Genomic DNA, 14,194 nt, shown 5'->3' with positions numbered 1-14,194 from the left:
AAACTTACTTGTTTCAAAAAACTCCAAATGCTGGCATTGTCCAGAAAAATTTAACAGGTTTATTTATGATTGTTATAAAGTTGAACTGCTGAAATGTGTCACTGAAACATTTTGACTTGCATTAACGCTTTATGTGCCCACATTTATATTAAAAATTCACACACAAATGCAAATGGAAAAACTGACAATACCTGATTTCTGTCCCCTGTGTTTCCACTTGTAATCATATACTTAGGTACCTTTCGACCCCATGGGGGGCGGAACATCCAACGTTCAGAACTACCACTAACAGGAAGAAGAGAAATTTTTTTTTCTTTCTTTTTTTTTTTAAGAATGAAATGTTTTCCATCATAGTGGATTCTTAAGCATGTTCTCCAATAAAAAACTAAAAAAGTAATATTAATTTTATGGATGTTTTCCAGAATATATATTTTGACCACACTTCATTTATTGATGAATCCGAGAGGAGTAATACTTTCAGAAATTTGAAATTTCTATCCAAGAATAAGTTACATTACTCTTTTTGTTCAAGTCATTTTAGTATCTTTTACTACAGTTTTAAATCTTCATCATTTCATATTCACTATTAATTTTTTCACATGAGTTTTATATATTTGTTGTTATGTTGGTCAATACCTCTTCTCTCATTAGAACATTTTGCTATTCTAAGACTTTTTTACTTATATATAATAAAGAATATGTCTTGGATATCTGTCATGAGAGTGGCCAACTTGATAATATTATGTCATAACTTTCAGCCATTTTTTTCAAAATTGTATTTTCTATATTCCTCAATATTTTATCTCTTATAATCAGTTGTCGCTAACCTTTTAATTTTTCTCTGTTTCACTTGCTAGCCTTCTGGGACAGTGTTACATAATAATGGTGATAAACTCATTTTGGTGAACACAAAATACAGAGAATCACGATTTTGTTTCATTTTGGTGGTAATTTTACATATATCATCATTAACATATTAAGGAAGTAGTCTACCATTCTAATTCACTTAGAGCTTTCCCCTTTTTCTCCTCTTGCACCACCTTCTCTTGCTTCTTCTTAAATCAGAAGTAGCTATTTAAGTCTATCAAAATTTTTCCCTTATCTGTGAAGATACCAGATATAATTATCCAGAAAGACATACTTAGGAAATGAATAGAGGCTAATCCAGTAAAACATGGAGAGGAAGTATGATTATGGAGTAAATGTTAGAAGTGCTCAGTTGCCTAAGTTTCCAGGAATGTGAAATTTATATGAAGTTTGCAGTAGCACAAAGAATGAATGCTACTAAAAGGAAGGCTAAAGAGAAATCAAGTAGTTTTTAAGCAAAAAACACCGAAGCATTTTTAACCAAGTTGCATAACATCTGAGTTAAAAGTAAATAAGAAATGATTTTTTTACTAATATTTTATAGGTGCACACTGAACAGCTCGAGGGAAGAGACAAGGTCATTATTTCCATATCCAGTATCCTATACAAACATAATAGCGAAATTAAGGTAGATATTAATTGAATTTAAAAATTGCTATAATTTACAGGGTTCAGTGGAGGTACTCAAATTATGCAGTTACAAATTGTATTGGAAGCACAGATAGTTCTCGTTTTCCATGGTTCCCGTAGCACAGATTTCAGTGATCATGGTTCACTTAAATGACACCAGTCCCCCAACAACACAGGTCAGTTTTCATTTACTACAATATATTGTGAGTAATTGCATAAAGTACAAACATTCCTGCTACATAAGTAACAGATGCTCATTATGATAAATGACCACTCTTGTCTCTTCTTTCAAGGTATGTCCATGATTGGTCACTGAGAATCTCTTATTCCATTTACATATTGTTAGTAAAGCATACAGTTGTTTTCTCTCTTTGCTTCTCAGTTGTGGAGATACTTTAGACAAGATAATTTAACTTTTAAAGGACTTCTACTGATTCTCGTAGGGTCTTGAGATAAAATGTGGAAACTTGTTATACCACCAAATACAACTTCATTAATCTAAGGAGTTATTTAAGCTTTTAAAACCTTGTAGACTATTGAATGGAGCACTGGGTGTTAGACGCAAACAATGAATCATGGAACACTACATCAAAAACTAATGATGTAATGTATGGTGACTAACATAACACACACACAAAAAAAACAAAAACCTTGTAGACTATTGATACTCCAACTGGAGATCTTGCAATTTCTTTAGCTGAGTTTTAGAAGAAATAGTATAGAAAGCGTAAGCTGAAAATACCCAAACATCTTGGCAGGAGGTAACAGAATATCCTTATAATAGACAAGAGTTTTTTCCATACCATGCAAATGACTGCGGAATGTGAATTGAATCGAAACAGAGTTAAAGACAAAAGACCTGTCAATGATACTTCAAAAACAAAAAAATTTTAAAAAAATTTAAAAGATAATAAAAAAGAAGAAATAGCTGACCATGAAAAAATTGATACTGCCATCATTTCAGATGGCAGTCTCGGAGGACTCTGAAATTCCTGAAAAACTGAGGAATTTCCTGAAGACAATTTCTTGGCACAACTGAGGAAAGGAGTTGTGCTGGAGGAGATGAAGCCGCCTTCAGGAAATGATGCCAGCAAAAAACTTCACGTTAAAGGAACTGTTGGAAATCTTTCATGTCTTTGACATCACAAAGGCTAAACGGTTAAAAGCTGATCCTAACTTAGAAAGAAGTAGGACAATTTGCCAAGGCATGGAAAAGATGTTCAATCTGTATAGTAAGTTGTGTCACAAAAAGGAGATGTATCACTCCTCTTGCTTCTCTTGATAAACCACTTGAATCCTCAATGTTTCTAATATTTTAAATTAAAACATATCACGTAATATTATTTTACTTTTTTTCCCACTTCCTTACACATTTACAACCAATGGCAAGAAGTTTTTATTTTTTTTTTAAAGATTTTATTTATTTGGCAGATAGACACAGCAAGAGAGGGAACACAAGCAGGGGGAGTGGGAGAGGGAGAAGCAGGCTCCCAGCTGAGCAAGGAGCCCGAGGCGGGGTTCGATCCCAGGACCCTGGGATCATGACCTGAGCCGAAGGCAGACACTCAACGACTGAGCCACCCAGGCGCCCCTGGCAAGAAGTTTTTAATGTTTTGACAAAAATGTTTTTAAATGTCATAAAACAATAAAAAATGTTTCTCTTGGATTCTGAGATCGATTGTCCAAAGTTTCAGCTTACATCATCATCTTTATTTTGTACACTATTACAGTAAACTAGGAGTGTTTGCATTTAGCTACAATTAAAAATTTGATATAGCTACTTTATTTTCACAAATGATAACTACTAGAGTTATTAGATTTTCCAATCATTTCATTTTCTTTGAAAGCTACATGTTTTCAGCAGTTGAAATATTTACTGGTGTTATACCTGTAACCAAAAAAAAAAAAAAAATGAATTGTGTGCTTTAGTTTGAAAAATAAACAATTACCTCAGAGTCCAATCTATTATTGCCAAAAGTTATTCTTTTCTTGTCAGATTATTTTAGTTAAGAGACCAAAGTGAAAACAACTATGGTGATTCACCAGAACCCTCAACTGTCTAGGGCCCAAAGCTACCTCTGGGTCTTTCCTTGACAATTCCACCCAAGAGGTCATTGAAAAATCTGGGTATGCCCAGGACACTTCAGACTCATGCCTGGTGTCTTTTTTTTTTTTTTTTAAGATTTTATTTATTTATTTGGCAGAGAGATACAGAGAGAGGACAAGTAGGCAGAGAGGCAGGCAGAGGGAGAGGGAGAAGCAGGCTCCCCGCTGAGCAGGGAGCCCGATGCAGGGCTCGATCCCAGGACCCTGGGATGATGACCTGAGCTGAAGGCAGCCGCTTAACCGACTGAGCCACCCAGGCGCCCCTCATGCCTGGTGTCTTAATGCAATTATGAATAGTGATTCCTTTTATTCTCAAAGTATTCAGGTTGGGACAACAAATCATATAGTTACGCTGATTCCCATTCTATCTTGTATCACACAAGGTAATATCATTGACCCTGATTTGACTTTGTCTTTGTACCTTCTCTCCATTCCTCAGGGCCTTAGGAAAGCGTAGACTAGGAACGTGAAAAGAAGGACAGGGAAGCATAACAGAGTTTCTGAATTTCTACCTTCCGGGTTCTCGATTCCATGAACTCCTTCTATATAGGACAGATATTTTGCTGAAAAAGAACTGCCTGAGCTACAGGCAAATGCTCTCAGAAACATTTTACCTTCTCTTGATACAGTTTGACCACATATGGAGGATGGCTGTCAGAGAGACATCTTCAAAATTAACATACTGCATTTCCTTTATCATTGACAAGAAGCAAGTGACAGGTTAACTCACAGGTCACAATGCAAAATTTTAAAATCCTTTCTTCTTCCTGGTTTCTTTTCTTGAGAGAACAATTCAGATCCGTCTCGGGGAAAGGTGATGGAAGACATTTAAAGAATAGCTATAAATGAACAAACAAACAAAAAAATCAGTTACTGTTCCTTTGTACCCGTGGGAGCTAATTCAAATGCCACAGAATCAGATTCATATCATCAAAATTCCACTCAATAATCATTTCATTTCTTGCTTCCTTGTCCCCTTTCCCCCAGTGGAATTTTAAAACCTTTATTCTCCTCGAGCTTCCTTTTAACACCATCACACTCTAACACTGAGCAGATGATAGGCAACAAGAGAAGTCATCATATGGGTTGAGTCTCCGTTCCTCCAGACACCACCATGTCTGTATTGGCAGAGGTTCTGCGTTGACTGTGCAGTGGGTCCCATTCATTTAGGACTAGGCTTTCCAATGAGGCCCTCCACTCTTTTCCAACTTACCTATCTCTGTCCTACTCTTTAAATCTTACCCTCTTTGTGGGCCCTACTCTTCCTGGTACTGTAAATTTTTTCTTGGGATATAAAAGATAGCTTATCTTCCATTAACATTCAAGATGCTTAAGAGAAAATCTGGAGTTTAAACTTGATTTTATTGTTTCCTTATCCTTTGGATTTCAAGCCATTTCTATCTCCTTTGAGCACTGTCTTTTCATTTTTTTGGTATATGTAACATAATAATTGCAGTTTAATAATTTGTTAATTACTGATTTATTGTCTTGATTCACCTTAGATTATAAACTTCTCTAAGATTTATAAGGGTATGGATTTTTGTTATATCCTCAGCATATAGTCCATGCTGCAGACCTGAGTAAACACTTAAGCCATATTTTTTTGAATAATAATGTTATCAGTATGTACCCCATATTACTTCATTTGTAACACTCTTGCCAGAGTCATTTTTTAATTGTCAACTAACTTTTTAAAAAATTTTTTTATTGTTATGTTAATCACCATACATTACATTAGTTTTTGATGTAGTGTTCCATGACTCATTGTTTGTGCATAACACCCAGTGCTCCATGCAGAACGTGCCCTCCCTAATACCCATCACCAGGCTAACCCCATCACCCCACGCCCCTCCCCTCTAGAACCCTCAGTTTGTTTTTCAGAGTCCATCGTCTCTCATGGTTCGTCTCCCCCTCCGACTTACTCCCCTTCATTCTTCCCCTCCTGCTATCTTCTTCTTTTTCTTTTTTCTTAAAATATGTTGCGTTATTTGTTTCAGAAGTACAGATCCGTGATTCAACAGTCTTGCACAATTCACAGCGCTCACCGTAGCACATACCCTCCCCAATGTCTATCACCTAGCCGCCCCATCCCTCCCACCCCCCACCACTCCGGCAACCCTCAGTTGTCAACTAACTTTTTACTTTTAAACATATCTTGGGCTTTGAAGGAAAGCAAACCAGGCTTTGAGTCTTTGGTCTGCTACTTATTCATGTGACTTTAAGAAATTTACTTATCCTCTATGAACTTCAGTTTCCTAACCTGAAATTTAGATATAATGGAACTGATATTGCAGATTGTTTTGTGCTTAAATAAAACATCTTTTCCAGTGTGTGACTTATAGTAGGCATGTAATAAATAGGATTTGTCATTACTTGTATGTATTATTTAGCCTCTTGGAGGTGTTTTCAGTGTTAGTTACATTATTTTTGAAACTCTTCTCTCCATCTGCTCCCATGGCATCACACTTTCTATTGTTCCTCTTCTTTCTTTATGCACTTATTCTTAAGCACCTGTGCTAGTTTTCCTAATTTCCTGCCCCATTTATAGTGTGGATATCTAGGATTTTATCCTTTGGCTTCTTCTTTTCTTAATCTACTAATTTATTTTGGATATTATCACCTAATCTCTAGATTAAAACTTACCAGGCTCAAATTCCCCTTGTACATAGTAAAAGCACACAATAATCGTTAGTAAATATTTGATAATGACTGTTTAATAAAATTACGTGTGGGCAAATTTTTAAAATCTTCAATACAGTCATCTCCCATTCAGCTCCAACCCCAAAGGTATTTTATGACCATGTCATTCTCACAAGCACCATACATTTGACCTATTAAAATTTACACTCAATATCAGTCCAAACACAAAAATACCATATGTATAACTGATCATTTTTCCTTGTGAATAAATTCAAGACAAAAAACTTAAAATTCTCATAGTCTGCTCTTTCCTTCATACCTCATTTCTAATTAGGTTGTGGCATGAAACAATTTTATTTTTTCTTAATTCCTTAACTGTTTTTTTAACTGTTTCTCTTGATTCAGGTGTCTCTTTTCTCAAAAATGTAAATTAACAAAATAATACACTAAAATCATGAAAAATCTCCTCTATGACATTCTAAGTACTCCCCGTGCCTACAGAAAAAAAAAAACCAATTTAAAAAAAAACAAGATATTGAACAACTTATACTTCAGCCAGGCTTAAGGTGTTTTCAGTATCATAAGTGGATATACAATAATGAGCAAGACATGTTTTCTACCTCCAGGGAGCTAAAACTCTAGCAGAACAAACAGACGCAGTCATAGCTGTTAGCAAAAAGGGTAATGCTGTGGGAATATGAAAGAGAAAGACATTAATTGAGTTTCATGTGATGGAAGCAAAATTTTAAAGAAGCAATGAGGCTGAAACTTGAAAACTGAATTGGATTAATCGAGTTCAAAAGAGACAGAATAATAATTCAGGTAATACAACTATAAAGGGCAAAACTCACAGAGGCATGAACCACATTCAAGCAAATGCTAATGACAAAATCTGGTTGGTTGGGGCATGCTATATATACATTAAACAAACATATTGTGCTGGGTTGTAAGAGTTTTAGCATTCTACAGTTGGAAATTTGGTATTTTTTTCTACACTCAAATATTAAGAAAAGCAACAGCAAAGTAATCATGAGCATTGCAGTACATTTACCTGATCTGTTTCTTTGCATTTTAACTAATAACATTAATTAGGGTAGTGATATGTGACAATAAGATAGGTCATATGCAGGATTGTGCCAAGTACATTATGGCCGAGAGTATAATTTTTCATCAGTGGACAACAACTCTAAGGGAGAAGAGAATCCCATGATTTAATTTGTATCAATGGCCATTTAAAATATGCCTCACAACTGGAAATAAATCATTGCTCTCTCCTTTCTACAAGAACCAGAAAACCACAGGGAATAAGAAATACCAGGGAAATAAAGTTCCTTAGCTTACCTGTTGTGATAGGTCTCATGGACCGATCACTCTTAAAATCGTACATACTTGCCATTTGAACCTGTGATAGCAGAATTCCCCAATAACTCTGCTCAAATGGAGGGGGCAAAAGTAAAGGGCATGAAGGCTATTTATTAGGAATAGCCAAGGACTAAGGTTGTCACCCAAATTCTCCTTACCTGTATCTTAACAATACCAAAAACTTTCTGTAGATGTCCCCCAAATCATAACACAGACCTGGGTTTGGTTGCAATTTGTCTTATTGTCCATATTCATCTGGTCATGATATTGTCTTCCATTTCCATACCACATACGTGACTCTGAACATGAGTGAAATCTGACATCTGGAAAACACATGAGGAAAGTCTTTAAAGATACAATACTGATACGCACATAAGCATAATATGTATGCACAAATATACTATAAATTAGCATATATATCAGAATTTACAAACATTTGCATTACCTATTGAAATGACTAACCAAAGTTACATATTGAGTGTTATGACTACTTGTAATATGAGAGAAGGAAGAGAATGGGATCTGAAATGGAATGGCTATTTTATTATAAAACTGTACTAACTCAAAGGAATCTTATAATGCACATCGATAGCCATTGTATTACAATTATTATATAAATTATTCATTACCACTGAATTTAAAATGGAAATTATAATTAATTTGTGAGCTTTTGTAATATGTATATTACATATTTATATATGTAAGCTTTTTGTAAATTTTTTTGTAAATTCCGGTGATATGGTCAGAGGCTTTCTAAAGAGTGATCTGGAAACAGTGTGAGGATGTGTTTAATGGAAGAAGCTTGGAAGGCTGGAACTAGGAAGTTACTGAAATATGGGTAAGAGGTAATGAGAATGTGACTGTATCACTTCTCCATTAAAAAAAATAAATAAAATAAATAATGAAATAGAATGGATTTGGATTTGGAATAATCTGAAGACAGAAGGAAAATCATAGTTAGAGAGGAAGAAAAATGATGAAGGGTTTATTAAAAGCACTCAGAGAAAACTTCAGTATGTTTGGATTGCTGCAACAAGACTATAGTCTATCTCTAGTCTGCTAATTTTTTTTTTTTTTTTTTTTTTTTTACAGAAACCTTATCACCTCCCTGTTTCCAGTGATCTTTCTATTAGACTTCTTTAAGTGGTCCAGTATTTTTCTGCAGCTTTCAGGGGAAAATTCAAACCCTCCCCATTATCTATGGGAACACTCATGACACTCCAATCTTATCCATTAGTTCACTTAGCTTCCTATTCACTTTGAATACCTTGAATTTTCTGAGCACCCCATGCTATCTGTCACCAATTTTATCCCAATATGCTTCCACTCCCAGCATTGAATATTATACCCCACCCAATCTCAACTATTTCTTCCAACTATATTGTTTCTTGCATTACATATTTATGTTTACAAGCACTTATTACACTGAATTGTAATTTTCTGTTTAGTTGTCTGCTTCTATCATACCATGAGTTACTCAAGACAAGGGGTTAGTTATTACTGTTATGCATAAGACTTATATTCTTGAGGGTCTCCCAAGTGTTGACACATAGTGTGAAGTTTCTTTTTTCTTTCTTTCTTCTTTCTTTCTTCTTTCTTTCTTTCTTTCTTTCTTTCTTTCTTTCTTTCTTTCTTTCTTTCTTTCTTTTCTTTCTTTCTTTCTTTCTCTTTCTTTCTTTCTTCTTTCTTTCTTTCTTTCTTTCTTTCTTTCTTTCTTTCTTTCTTTTTCTTTCTTTCTTTCTTTCTTTTTCTTTCTTTCTTCCTTCCTTCCTTCCTTCCTTCCTTCCTTCCTTCCTTTCCTTTCTTTCTTTTTTAATGAAAGAAGATAAGAAAGGAAAGAGTGAAGAAAAGAGGGAAGAAAAATCAGTGAGAAGGTATAGAATTTTGGGGAGGGGAAAGGACATGGCTCCTCTCTGAAGAAATTGGATGAACTGTCTGGAAAAGCCTAGATTTCCACTGTGATTGTTGTGATTATCATTTATATCCAGTTGCATTTGAAAAGGAAAGTTGCCTGTTCATACACTCCATCTTGGGCTTCCACCCTTAAACTATCCAGACAGATTTGTCATTTTCAAAGAGATCTAATGGAAAAACTATCCTCTTTCAATAACAATGGAGCCAACCCACACCAACCATCTAGTCTCTTAGCAAGGATCATAAGGTATATAAGAGCACCTGCACATGAAAGAGAATTTTTACGAAAAATATTTTAAAAAGAAGAAGAAGAAAAGGATAGAAAGGAAAGGAAAAAACTGCCCCCTCCTGCCCAAAAATGAATTTGGGAAAGAGGAGAGTGATATTTTAAATACCCCTCTAATTAATATACTTAGAGGACTCCAAAAGATATTATAAACATAAGGTAAGAACAGGATGCTACAAAAACCAGAACTCTCAAGAATCATGTAAGATTTTATCAGATTAAAAATATGATTGTTGAAATGGTAATCAGTAGGAAGATTTAAAAAGGAATCTTTAAAAAAAAAAAGAAAGAAAATACAGAGGAAAAGAGAAAATCTGCAAATCTGAACGTTTGAAGAGAAGTCACATAAAGAACAGGAAATAGAACTTAGAAGTAATAGAGTGTATTTTTCCTAAATTTAAAAGACATAAACTTTCAGACTGAGAAGGCCACAGAGTGCACAGCAGTTAAAAAGCACTCACTCAGAATATCCTAAAATTTCAGCTCCTGCAAATGAATAAATATCTTAAAAGCTAAAGTCAGGGGAGCCTGGGTGGCTCAGTTCATTAACTGTCTGCCTTCTGCTCAGGTCATCATCCCAGGGTCCTGGGATCTAGCCCCGGGTTGGGCTCCCTGCTCAGTGGGGAGTCTGCTTCTCCCTCTCCCTCTGCCCCTCCTCACCTCTCCTGTGCTCTCTCTCTTTCCTCTCTCTCTCAAATAAATAAATAAAATCTTAAAAAAAAAAAAGCTAAAGTCAGGTCACTTTTATGGAATGAAATTACACTGGGAACAGACTTCTTAACAACATTGTTTGCTAGAAACGGTGAGGCAACTCTCAATACTCACTAAGAAATTAATTTTTAACCTTTGAATTTATACCTAGCCAAAATAAGCCTTTTCAGACATGCAAGAAGACAGAACATTTATCTCCCATATACCAGCTAAACTCCATTATAGCTGAACTCCCTTAAAATGAGAGTGTAAAGTGTGAGTGTAAAAGAAGAAAGAAAGAAGAAATTAAAAAACAAACTGAATCTAACCCAAGAAAGATAGAAGAAAAGAGAGAGAGAGAGAGATTAGTTTGATAAAATAGTATTTAAACATAACAAAGAAACTCAGTCAAAAAAGACAAAAAAGTTTTTTTATACAAGAATTTGTAAATGATTACTTTATTTCCATGTTTTCTTTATTTTAGATATATTTCAAGATTTCAAACCCAGTAAAATGTCTAGGGAAAAATGGAGAACCTGGTTAGGGGTGAGACTAGATGAAACAAGAGACCACTTCACTCACCATTTTCCTTCTTCTTTAAGTCTTCACAGTATTCTGAGGTAAAGTCTTTCAGCTCTTTTAATATGTTTTGTGTTATATTTTTGTAAATGATATGCTCATCTGAGGCATTATTATACATATTCTTGCATAGTGTTACATTTTCCTCCAACTGTTGTATTTTGCTTTGTTCAATATCATTTGCTGTTCCGTTGTTGAAGATGAGTTTCCAGTAATCTATAATTCATATTAGGAGATTAATGACTTTAACATAGCCAAAGTTTTCTAATAAATTGTATTAATATCACAATGACTAGTTAAAAATTTAATAGATTACTCATATTAAAATGATATCTACATATGTATAAAATACTAACTGTATGTACTTTTAAGATGAAAATTTATTTGAGATAAAAAGGTTTTATGTTACTCAATAGAGCACTAGTTCCTTATTGAGGGAAATGCCCAAAAATGTTTAAAAATAAAAAAACAAGAAAGATCCATGTGAAGCAGAGATTTCAAAATAAAAGACGATGTAATTCAGTAGTTAATGTATAGTAACCTCACATTTGTGAGGTTAGGATGTACCATAACATACCGGTGAGCCTATGTGCTGTAATTTGAGTTTCTTGGACAGATATAACCATAATTTATATGTGAAGAGCTTGGGAAAACATTAGTACTCAAAAATGTTAAGTAATATGTTAGAGTATTTAAATTATTAAACATAATATTGATATAAATGATATCTACTCTAAGACTCCAAAGATATTAATGCATGTTTTTATATTTTAATAGCTTTTACCTCCCGTTGGCAGATAGCAATTGCTTTTAGCTTCTTCTCCTTCTCTATATTTTGAAGTTTTGTCAATGTACATGCTTTAGATCTTTATTGAGAAAATATATTTTAAAGTACTTGAAATTCCCTTTTTTCTCAAATGTGGAACAAACTGCTGATAAGGGTGGATTGAGAATTTTCCTTTTCTTATAAAGATACTTCAGCTTTGATATTAAAAAGCCTGCTCATTTCTGTTTATTGATTTATTTGTTCATGAACTCACTCATTTATTCACTTAATAGATTCATTCAGTCAAAGAAAACCAAAGATGAATAAGCCGTAGTCTGTGCCCTTATGAAGCCTGCATTATGTTGAAGGAAAAAAACCTGCCCACCAATTACTATGCTATTGTCAAGAACAGTTATAGAAGTTTTAGGAAAAAAAAATAATCATTTGGGAGAAATTATCTTTCAAAAGACAGCACCATGAAACCAGCTCATACTCACCTGAAATTGGTGTGATTCCTAGGAGAAAATAACTGGCTATTAATAAAGGAATTAGAAAAAAAAATCAAGTGTGATAATGCCATTTCGAAGGATGTTTGCAATTAGAATGAGTTGGACAAGAAGAAAATACATGAAGAATGGAGAATTTGCTTTAAACATGTGAAATCATCATGAACACTCTCAGGCTATAATTAGTTGTATTTTTGTTGTATTGATTTCACAATTTCTAGAAAAAAATAGGCTTTACATTCCTATCTTTAGCATGATTCTGCCATGAGTATTTGCCACTGAGGGAATTTGATATTAAAATATCCTCAAGACAATGGCTAATATGATATGGTCCTACAGTAATGAAACATGCTTTCCTATTAATCTGGAAATATTATATGGATATGTCTTAGGACTTGGATTCATTTGCAATATGCCTGATAAAACCAATCGACAGGCTCAGAGAAAAGTGGAAACTTACTCATCAGGCCCAGGGTCCCCAGTCCAGCCAACACCAACAGGTTCACGGTTATCGAAATGAAAGCCACAGTGCACCACACTTTTGACTGAGTGCTATGTCCTATGAAGAAGCAAATTCAGCAAAATGACATGAAGCAATACATTTTATTTTTTTAAAGATTTTATTTATTTGACAGAGAGAGATACAGTGAGAGATACAGTGAGAGAGGGAACACAAGCAGGCTTCCCGCGGAGCAGGAAGCGCGATGCAGGGCTCGATCCCCAGGACCCTGGGATCATGACCTGAGCCGAAGGCAGACGCATAACGACTGAGCCACCCAGGCGCCCGGAAGCAATACATTTTATATTGTTTCCCTTTTCCCTCACCCTCTCCATCCCCTGCCCCTTATGTATAGGAGTATTGGAAAATTTTTAGTGAAAAACATTGCTTGCAAAGTCAAGCAAGTCCTCATTTATGTTCAGCCAACTTCAATACATCTTTACATTCACAGCTAACACTGAAAACACGTAATTCCAAGTAAATGTGATTATAGGACATATTTTGGATGCTTTCATGGACACTCTCTCGTTTATATTTTAGCAGTGCTTTTCCCCCTTCTACCTTCCCCATCTTGCTGTTTCCTCATCCTTCCCATCTCCAGGAAATCAGGGTTGGACACTTGGTGGATGTTCCTTCCTAATTTTTCTATGCTAATATTGAGATCTATTATTTAATATGATTTAAAATCCATTTTCTGATGATTGATCTTCTGAGGTTTTCTCTTTAATATATTATTAGGAAATCATCTACTTTAGATTATCAAATTTATTGCCAAGAAGTTGCATAGGCTACACCCATGCAAATTTATTCTCTTCCTTGTTTTAGTTACATATTTAAACATAATCCTTTTTTAAAAAGATTTATTTATTTATTTATTTATTTATTTATTTATTTATTTATTATTTTAAAGTAGAGAGAGAACATGGGGGCAGGGGGGCACAGAAGGAGAGAGAGAGAGAGAATCACAAGCAGACTCTCCACTGAGCGGGGAGCCTGACATTGGGGTTGATCTCAGGACCCTGAGATCACTATCTAAGCTGAAACCAAGAGGTGGATGCTTAACTGACTGAGTCCCCCAGGTGCCCTAACTTAATATCTGATCATTTTGCTTTCTCCATTTTTCTTTAATTTGGCTGTTGGGTTCTTTTTAGTGAGACCAGTCTTCAGATTAAATTTTTTTCTTCAAAACTTTTCTATTTATTAATTTAAGCTTTTAAATTTGTCAATTCTCTTAAATTCTTTTGTGATTTTTATTATATTTACATTAAGATGGGTTATTATGGTCTTTCTCCTTTCATCATGAAAAATTGAGGTGATAAATCTTGCTTTCATAGTTTTAGCTGTTTCCA

General features: G+C 34.6%; 1 protein-coding gene across 5 annotated transcripts in view; it reads right to left on the bottom strand.

The window, feature by feature from the left end:
• Positions 1-848: 848 nt before the first annotated feature.
• The window catches only part of LOC114221714 (uncharacterized), a 31,214-nt gene continuing 17,868 nt past the window's right edge, over positions 849-14,194 (bottom strand). For 2 of the 5 annotated variants that reach the window (XM_088025908.1, XM_028119816.2), the window contains 4 exons: positions 12,807-12,905; positions 11,078-11,290; positions 7,822-7,928; positions 3,392-4,442 (listed from right to left, as the gene is read on the bottom strand). In XM_088025908.1, coding sequence (XP_087882034.1) covers positions 4,278-4,442; positions 7,822-7,928; positions 11,078-11,290; positions 12,807-12,905 — 584 coding nt within the window. In that variant the 3' untranslated portion in view covers positions 3,392-4,277. The other 3 variants (XR_015768821.1, XM_088025909.1, XM_028119820.2) reach the window with 3 other exon arrangements.

This window comes from Eumetopias jubatus, unplaced genomic scaffold (genome assembly GCF_037043125.1).
Source record: "Eumetopias jubatus isolate StellerSeaLion01/CBP00866 unplaced genomic scaffold, mEumJub1_p1.0 scaffold_8, whole genome shotgun sequence".
NCBI classification, from domain to species: Eukaryota; Metazoa; Chordata; class Mammalia; order Carnivora; family Otariidae; genus Eumetopias; species Eumetopias jubatus.
Note: the sequence above shows the minus strand (reverse complement) of the source record. Positions and strands in the feature narration are given on the sequence as shown.